Here is a 10,030-nt window from a genome sequence, read left to right on the forward strand (position 1 = left end):
CCACTGAATGGCTTCTTTAATTATTTATTGTTTAAAAAGAATGCAAACCATGGCACAGGTATATCCAACCCTTTCAGCTGCAAAGAAGAGAAAACTTTGTCCTAACATGTTCATTGCATAAGTAAAGGATTGTGGTCTGAAGTAAAAATTCCATTTCTTATTTAAAAAAAATCAGAAGGCTATCTCTTTTTCTTCTCTCCATCCACTGGTTGATCCGTTTCAGAGTCATATTGGCATTTTTCCACACATTTCCTAGGGAACCAGCCTCGTTCTCTTATTCCACCTTAAGACATGAAAAGTTGCATTAACTTGGAAGAAAACATCACCCACTATAGAGGAAAAACACACAGGACTTGAAGAGCCATCAAGGTTACCTAGTTTATTTTCTTCTCCAAGGCAGGACATCTGTCATTCCTAACATCATTGCCTGGGGACACACGGAGTCTCTCTCATTACCTAAAATGTGGAGATCTCCGAACTTTTCTGGTACTCTACCTTCCTTACTGTTAGAAATTCTTTCCTAATACCCTATCTAAATCTTTCTGTCTAGAATTCAAGTTCACAATTCCTCCTTCTATACACCAGGAACAACCTAACAGCCTTCTCTACAACATACTTCCATGCAGCTGACGACTCTTTGTGCACACTCTGACTTTCTCTTATCATCTCCTTTTCCTCCCTAGGTAAGCCACCCCAATTCTTTCAGCTTTCCCTTACAAGTCACATTTTCTAGTACTCTGATTATTCTCAGTGTTTCCCTTTCAACCCTTTACAGCTGATGTCCCTCTTTCTTGAAATGCAGTAACTGCTTTTACCCATGGCAGTATTTCAGCTGAGTCTCTGCCAATGTTGAGTAGGATGGAAGGATTACTTCATGCATCTGGGAAGAGATATGCTTTTTTCTTTTTTTGCAAGTGTTGACTCATCTTAACATTATGACTGACTGTTGTTTTCCTCTGAATAACTGCTACTTAATCATTAATTTTTCCATCTTGTTTTAGTGCAGCCTGTTATTCCTCCCTATTTATAGCATTTTGCTGTACATTCCTAACAAAGGGCATCCTGTTTTTGGAGCTTCCTTCTCCAAAATGCGCATGTTATTTTGAATTCTAATCCAGCCTCTCAGTATACACCAAGCTGCCCACCCAGACCACATTTCACCTGATTTAAAACAAACATCCGATATAGCACAGGTAATAAGCATCACAATACAAACCATTACCATGCTCATTCAACAACTCATTTAGGTCTGATGTTTGAAAGAGTTCAATGGAGTGAGCTATCGAAGCACTTCTAGTCCATGAAGGTCTCCAACCTCCCATGAAAAGCATGGACACTTTCAGCCTGGTGAGCCAATCTGTTGGCTGCCTCTCTTTTGCTAACAAGGAATGTACATACAGTGAATTCACAATTGTTTGGAAAAGACAACAGAATCCAATGCACCCTCAATGGTAAGTCTGGCAGGTAAAATTCTAGCCCAGTCCTAAGCACGATGGCTAAAGTAAAAACCAAAGCTTTCAATGAAGGTGGCTGTGGTGTTGTCTCTCTGCAGACCAGGAGTCTTTACCAACTTTGACAGCTGTAGTTAAGTAAATGCACGTCAAAGGTTTTGGAATCGATCACATGACAACACCTTGTTTTTAAGATGTACAGAGATTAATCCCAGGTCTTATATGTATAGGGGGTGTTTAGGTAGGAAATCTGAACGCATTTAAGAAAGACCACTATTTAAATATATATTAAAAAAAAAAATCACCATTAATCTCTCTCAAGAGTCTAGAAGTCTAACTTTTTCTTAGGATATGAAAAAAGTGTCCCCCTTCGCTTCCAACCTTCAATAAAATAGCCGACGAATGTTCTTTCAGCCTGACAGATTCATCTAATGTTTATAAAAACTGGTAGATCTACCAGAGGTAAAGCAGATTTGGTTTTAGAGGGGAGAGGAGCTAATGCCAATCAGGTCAGTCATTCTTCATTTTGAAAACCAAACATGTAATATTGTTCACATTTCTAGACAGCTATAAAATTGATTTGCAAATTTCAAAAGAAAAAGTGAAAATAACTGCTTCATACCATCAGCAGCTGAGTCGAGAATCTTCTCACCATACATCCAGTGTCTGGGGAAGAAAGTGTAAGAGGTCATTAGCTGCCAGAACTCATCTCATTATTTCTTTTAACCAAACATAAAGGTGTGGAGCCACTAACTTTAAGCCTCTTGTGGCTAAAATCAGATCCCCTTTACTCAGTGGAATTCTAGGTTCTTCAGTGCACGGTGTTGTGAAGAATGTTTTAACACCTTTAGTCACAGGGCAGCAGACACCACTGTAATCTTCTACTGCTCGATACCGCACCTACAAATTTGAACAGGACACAACATTATTGGAAGGAATTACAGCCTTGCTGACAGTTTCATACAGAAAAATCAGTTCAGGCATACAGTTAGATGTGAGCATATTGACAACAGCTGCCAAAGGGCTTCTGAATTCTAAATTAAGTGCTTAACAATGAAGCACAGTCATCTTTATGATGATGTTTTTTCCCATCTGGAAACTAAGGAGCAAACGCAAAGAAAGCTAAATGCTAAGTTTAATTAAGCAGAAGTTGCAGCACACTGTTTGTGTGGAAACACAAAATCTTTCTTTAATTGCTAGGTTTAAAATCAAGAAAAGAAATAGTTTCAGCAATTACTTGCATTTATTTATATTGGTATTTCAAAGTAATTTCAGACCAAACTTCACAAATACTTACACTTCTTACTCGCTTGTCTGCTTTCTGTTTCAGTTGCTCTATCTATAAATGATTATAAATAAAAATTTAGGCAGTGTTTCATTTAAGAGGACTTGTGTATGCAGCACAAATGAAGTCAGGTATTGAAACCATTCAACAAACACAGGAAGTATCATTAGTACTTAAAAGCACAACTTTTTGGTCTATAAAAAACAGGAGAACATTCGACAGAACTCCTGTTTTTTAAGTATATATATGTATTACTAGTCAGTCTGGTTCAGTTGTTTAAAAAGCTGGTATATTACTGCAGAGGTAAGTGGGCAGTTGGATAGTGGGGTTGATGAACATGAGGTACCACTGAAGATCAATTACCGTCAAACTGTATTGATGACAGCCATCTCTTACTGGCCAATCCAGGCCATCTCCCTCTGGAATCCCAGACCATGTAAACACTTGCTTGAAGTTCTTCCATTTACTTCCCATGTCATAGGGAAAAATAAAGGTCTCACCCGTTTGGTAGTACTGGATTCTGTCTTTGGCCTGGAAAATAATTAAGAAATACAGTACATAAAAGCACACCCTACAACCCACAACTGAGCGGCAAATATTAAGGTGGCCAGATCATAAGCCCTGTATGGGTCCAGGAGACCTAAAGGCAAACATCTGGGGGCAAGAGCAGTAAATTCCCGCTTTTGAATTTTTAACCCAGGCTTTTGAAATTACTTGCAACGATCACGGCATTTAGAAGTGTGCCTGGTTTGGCATCCTCCCCCTTACTGATTAACAACAGAGTCAACTGGCTACACTAATTAATCCACTCCATGCTCTGATTTTATGGCTTTTTTCAAAGGCCGATGCCTTTTTATTTCTCAGTTACATACAAAGACTTCCACAGCTCAGGATTCTTTGATTAACGATCATGAGCGTAATTCAACACTGGTATGTCTCTTCCATCTATCTCTAAGAACAGCGCACACAGGCATGTTTTGGGTCTCCTGTGTTCACCACCGTTTCATTTCATTCTCTCAGTAATGCTGACATCTAGTGGAGCAGCTACCGAAGGGTTTGTTCTCTGCTGCAATAAGGTCGTTTGTGTTAAACACTGCTGTACTGCAGCCTATGCGCAGCTTTCAGAAGGGACATATTAGCAGTCTGGGTTTTACAGTAAAAAAAAAAAAATTGAACAGATTATTCCAAATTCTATTGCATAGTCGTAATGGGGTTTTCTTTCATTCCTGTTCCACTGCCCTATTTTTCAAAGGTCTAACAAGGTCTAAGATCCAGCTAAGCTACGTTCCGTGCAAAGAGAAGGCATTACAGTACTTAGGTACCTCTACAGAGTCAAGATGCTGATGCTAATTTTGACAGAGAATAAAAGAAACACAAGGTAATAATGGAATGTTTGTGGACTTATACAAAATAATCTGGTAGCACTGAACTACTTTCTAAATATTGAGTCACTTTGCGTCCTCTAAACATAGCTTCTGCTGCTTGGCTACATTTCCTCTGAAAAAATGTGAAACCTGCTTTTACAATACTTTGCTAGAGGTTACTTTTCTATGGCCACACTGATTCACAAAAAAAGGAAAGAAAAATATATGCAGTGAAAGGATTTCTCATCTATTTCAGAGAATTTCAGCCACGCTAAGGGAAAAGCAGGTTGAAGGTGTTAAGTCAGTGGTGAATTGAAATGACATCTTTGGTTTAAAGCCAGACAGGTCAAACAATAAATTGATAAATATGGAAAATAATCATTGTAACAATACAGTACAAGAGTGCTGTAATAAAACCTCACCTTTTCTTCAATCCATGACTCGATTGAAGTTTTATTTGTCAAAATGACTTTCATCTAAAAATAAGTGAAAGTGTTAGGTGGAATTAGTGTTGAGTTCCTGCAGAAATACATAAGCTAGGCAAAGAAAACGTCACTGAACAAACTAAATTTGCTTTAAACAACAGTAGGCTCACATGAAACATACAAAACATACAAAATTAAAATTCAGCATAGATGCATGCTAATGCTATCCTCTAGGATTACACACTTTGACAGTATTACACAGTACTTCAGTTTATGCTTAAAATTTGTACTTCTGTTTCCTTCCAAAGGTCTCAAACATTTGAAGTAACATATCATGCATGTTGATTCCTATTTTCATGGACATATTCTCCTGAAATACCAAGTATTTTGCCTTTTCCAGAGTTCATAAAGTCTAGCTCATGTTTTCTTAGCTCACTGGATTTTCACCTCCAATTTCTCCCATGAGGAAAAAAAAATAATTGTGGTAACAGCAAAGGAATTGGGAGAAAGCAGTATAAAACCCTGGAAAAGTTAAAGTTACACAGCAACATAAGCTCTAAACAACTGCTCCTGTGTCAATTCTGAATTCTCTCTCTCATCCACAATCAGGAAAAATTTACAGATTTTAACTTCTTTTTAACAGAAGCCGTAAGCATACCTGGATAATAAACAGCATACCAACGGCAATAGTTGTTCCTAATGCCAGTCCTAAGGCAAACAAAGATGCAGCAAATGCAGACAGTCCAAAGGGAATAATGGGTCGAGGGTCTCTCTTGGCTGCACTCATGTCAATCTTTACAGAACTCCACCCAAAAGATATCTGCAAAGGGAAAATATCACCATTCAGCTCTAGAACATTCTGACTGCTGAAACAAAACAAATTACCAATATGAAGTCTGTCTCTGAAGGTAGGTGCCCAACTTCTGACAGGTTTAACATGCAAGTGGAATAATTAACAACAAAAAAAAATGTTCCAAAGACTTCTATGCAGAAATACATTCCTTGCTCCATGGAAAGCTAAACCAAAATCACCACCTTGCAAGCTCCACAAGTCAGGACTAAAATTTGTAAGATATCTGGACATGAAAAAAAATGCATTCACCAGTTTCAGACAGAAAGCATCTGCACAGTGCAGCATCCATTTTCAATGGAAACGCTGCAGGTTTTTCTCTGAAAGCTTTAGCAGGTAGCAGTTCTCAACGTCACTGCCCTGCAAATACAACACACACCTTGCGTATGTTACACTCAGTTGATGTTTTCAAGTTCTTCACTGCAACCACAAAGACTGAAATCAAAGTTCATAATCTTAACCACAGATCTGAGACAAGGGATGTAATTCTAGAACAAGCTTTGCTCATTGTTGCTGCAGTTACATTTTCACATTAAAGAAAAAAATCCAGCATAATTTAGTTTTAGTTCCAAAAAGAATGTACTTTTTTTTTCTTATAGAAAGGGATACAATTCTAAAAAAGTGGCAAGCAAAAGAAAATTAATAGTATCCAACTTGTGTGTTGGAAGTAAATAGCAGCTAGTTTCTGTGCCAGCCAAAACACAGCCTGTCTCTCACTCTATAACGTGCTACTCAGAAACTGTCTTCAGTCAATGCAAAGCTCTAGGAAACTCCCAGTGATTATGACAAACAACGGGGGGGGAAGGAAAAAAAAATAGAAACAACTTTCTCTGAATCCTCCCATTATTGACCACACTTCTCAAAAGTGCAGAGCAGAATTGAGAGTACCTGTTGAAAGAATACAAAGCAGTTTCACATGCTGCTTCTCAGGAAAACAGATCATCTGATATTTCCAGAGATAAGTTACCCATCTGACTGAAACAATATTTTTAAGCATTTAATTATGTTTTCTTACTCTGTTGTAAAGCTGAGTGTACATAGTCATAACAAATATGAAAGAAGCGTGAATGCATCCCAGTGGAGCTAAGAGGAGAAACAGAGTGAAAGACGCGTGATTCTGGTATCCACAACAGTTGTTGATCCAAGGGCAATGATGATCCATCTTCATGACACATCTGTGAATAATAAGTATTGATCAATATAAAGGACATTTATGATGCTTTTCCAAAAAGCTCTAAGAAAAGGACAACTAACTTTCTACTACTGAACTATGAATGGATGGATTTAAACCCATCAATCACCAGCAGGTCACCATAGTAGGGCCTTTTTTCTTGGTATTCAAAATGATATTTCATGTTGTAGAGTAAACAAACCAGAAAGTGCTTCTAGGTCCTACCCTAACTATCCCTCCCATGCTAATAAACACCATATTCCAGAGCCAGGAGACAGAAGCCTAGAACGGGAAGTGTAAGAACCATCAACACAATAGTTAAACAGTTATGTGAACTACTTGAAAAGAAAAAACACATAAAAATACACAGACAGAAATGTGTTAATGCCTCCTTCTTTTCAGTAGTAGACCCTCTGAAAGTTTCATCACTTGCTGTGTATCGACCTCATTTCACCCTTAAGTCCTTTTCAAAAATCTATATGACAAGCGTAAAAACCCTAGAGACACTCTTGTATTCGGTACAAAACTAGTTATTTTGGTTTAGCTTGCAAGTTCAAAAAAACACCTGATATAGGATTTGTCCACATCCCAAACTGCATTGATGTAATTTAATAGGTGTAAAAGTCACTAATTATAATGCTGGAATTCATATGCACCAAACCTGAGTGATAAATAAAGGACTGAAGTACACAAATATCCATCTCCTCTGAAAATAAAATTTGTTTTGGAACTACTGACCTCATTATTTTTTAAGCTAGTCCATTCCCAATAGGAAGTTCAGTTTCTTCCTTTTAAAGAATGAATTATTCTTCATTAGCATATGCTCAACGGCCACCGTACAAGTTCTTGAACATGTAATTATCAGCACAAGTGTTTCTGAAGGAGTTGCTAGATCTTGGCTAGACACCTCACCCCTTTCAGGTGGGCTACACCAAGCGACTCCATTCACGCACTGAAGCTTGCCACAGCACAGATGACTTTCAGCGATGGTTTCAGTTACCTACTTCATTGCAACAGGCTAGAAATACGTGTGGAATTAGTTACTTTGGCCAGGGTTGAGGGGGCAAAAAATTCTTAAAGTATATCAGCAAAATGATTTGGAGGATGTGCTGTAGCTTCTTCTGGTTTATTTGACAAAATATAAATTATTTAAAGAACTTGCTTTTGCAAAGACAATCAGCAGCATCTGCTGCCATTTTCTACTAAGTCCTCAGTGTAAAGATTGGCACTCAAGGAGAAGAGAGTAATTTTAAATCTCAGGATGATGCAGCCAAATTACAGCACTGCTCTACAGTTCCAGTTCCTACTTTCTAAAGCACACTGACTGCACATCTTGTGTTTATATAAACAACAAATGAACGCATATGTTGCAACATCCCTTTACCACATTCTCTAGTAGTCCTTCAGAGGAGGACCTGCCCAGTAAACCCAAGATAAATGCAACCACAGCCTGGACTGCAGACAGCTGAGTGCCTTGCTTTTTTCAAGCTGCACTAAATTCCAGTAGGTCTATTTATATTAAAAGCATCCTTTATCTCAGAACAAGTCTGTTGGAAGACTAACACATAACAAGGCACAAAATTTTAAGTTGACCCAAAAGACTTCTTAGTTCATTACATGCAGACTCCCCTCAAAAAGCCCCCAAAACCCTTTAGTGATGAGTAAAGAACAGGCGAAAATTTCCACTCAAACAACAGTTAACTCCCACTTTGAAAGAGACAGAATAGGCTTTTCTGCTCCTGAGCAGGTGAGTGTTTGGACTCAGAACTTAGAAAGGACTTAAAGATCTTTAGGTATTGACACAGGCTCACTTCCCTGAAACAGTACTGCTATGTTTTGTTAATACTGTCAATACATTTTTGAGAGGAACTGATTTCAAGCTAAAAAGAAAATGTTAGAGACAGATCTATTTATTAAACAGAGTAAACCCATACAGAAATCATACAACTAAGAAGTGGAAATATTTGAAACAGGTATAGTGTTCATATGGAAGTCTTTAAAAAATGCACAATACAAGACTTGGAAGAATTACATGAATAGTTCACCATTAGATTTGAAGCTACTTTAATACAGACTTAAAGCAGTTTTAAAGGAAAACAATACCTGTTACACTTTCGGCAGTGGTGTGAACGTGGTGCCTTATAAGACTGACACACTTTACAGTACTGGAGATACATGCAATCCTGAGATTTCTCCTTTAAACAGAAGAATAGGTGTGTTAAACGTATATACATAACTCTACTGGCAATACGTATCTTGGCACTTTCTTAACCTAAGCATCTTTGATTTCTTCTGACAGGGTGTGCTTCATAACCCAACCCTACTTAATGGTAGGCGGTGACAAGAGAAAAAAACAAAATGAAATAACCTCTTGGCTATCAACACAACCATCTCCTGCTGTTGAAAGTGCTGGTTGCTAAAAGAAATAAACATTTCTTCCATCAGGAAGAGTGACTCTGCAAGCAGGATTTCATAGTGAAGTTCTGAGAGTAAAAAACATCATGAGGCCTTTATAATTAAAAAACAAAACAAAATAAGTCATGCATCTTGTCTTTCTGTTTTATACCATGAACCAATCTAGGCTTACTACTAAGATGCAGTACTGGCAAGCATTAATGTTCAACTAGCTCGTTTGCCACCCTGTCGCTCTTACACACATGTTTGCCAACTACAGCAAGATGAGAGCCAGAAAAACTTGTAGATGGAAACTAGTAATATTGGCCAAAATCATTTCAAAAAGTGGAATACCCAGTTGTCTTGCTAGGGCTACATCAGGATCACTACATTCCATCCTGAGAAATATTCCACAAGCAGAAATGTGATTATTACTAATCTTTAGATCATGCCACTGGAACACAAACTCTGGGCAGCTGTCTTGAGATACTGAGCCTGTATCATTCTCGTTCTCACAACTACTCTTCCAAGAGATTACCGAAGCAAAGGAAATGAAAATTTTTACCTTGGCTCATAATACTGTGTTGAACATAAGATAAACCTGAGATTTCCTGGCTCACGTTAAAAAAAATTTAATTGTCTAAATGAAGTTCTATTCCTTACTACTAACAGCAAAGTCTTCAACATAACAGTGTCAGCACGAGTGTGCAGATAACCTTGGAGCTCTCAGTCCGGCTAACAGTACTTGCTTCCTGTTTGAGAAGCACCTATAAAACGTGCTCAAAATATAAAACGCCAATATAGAAACGCTTCCGTTCAGCCCTAGATCACTGTGACCGACCGAACAGGCAAGGGATGGAGTGGGATGGAGTGAGCCGGAGCCCACCGGAAAGAGCAGCAAAGCGGGAAGAGAGGCAGCAAGTGGCGATGTCCAAACAAGATAAGAAGGGAGTGGCCCGAGTGGCTGGCTGCATTCTTTGGGGAGAAACGGTGGTATCCAAAGCGATGTGATTTGCACTGCCTTTTCCGATCCCTGCACACACTCCCTTCGTGGCAGACCGCTCCAGCACTAGGGCGGGCAGTCCCGCCG

At 38.5% G+C, this 10,030-nt stretch overlaps 1 protein-coding gene across 1 annotated transcript; it reads right to left on the reverse strand.

The window, feature by feature from the left end:
• Positions 1 to 119: 119 nt before the first annotated feature.
• ZDHHC6 (zinc finger, DHHC-type containing 6) lies at positions 120 to 8,741 on the reverse strand (the record flags this gene model as incomplete). The annotated part of the gene is made up of 9 exons (XM_010148181.1): positions 120 to 283; positions 2,074 to 2,117; positions 2,206 to 2,351; positions 2,749 to 2,790; positions 3,100 to 3,267; positions 4,523 to 4,576; positions 5,184 to 5,345; positions 6,391 to 6,550; positions 8,650 to 8,741. Coding segments are annotated over 9 exons (972 nt in total), but the record flags the coding sequence as incomplete, so codon positions are not given.
• Positions 8,742 to 10,030: the final 1,289 nt, after the last annotated feature.

This window comes from Eurypyga helias, unplaced genomic scaffold (genome assembly GCF_000690775.1).
Source record: "Eurypyga helias isolate BGI_N326 unplaced genomic scaffold, ASM69077v1 scaffold22603, whole genome shotgun sequence".
Lineage (NCBI taxonomy): Eukaryota > Metazoa > Chordata > Aves > Eurypygiformes > Eurypygidae > Eurypyga > Eurypyga helias.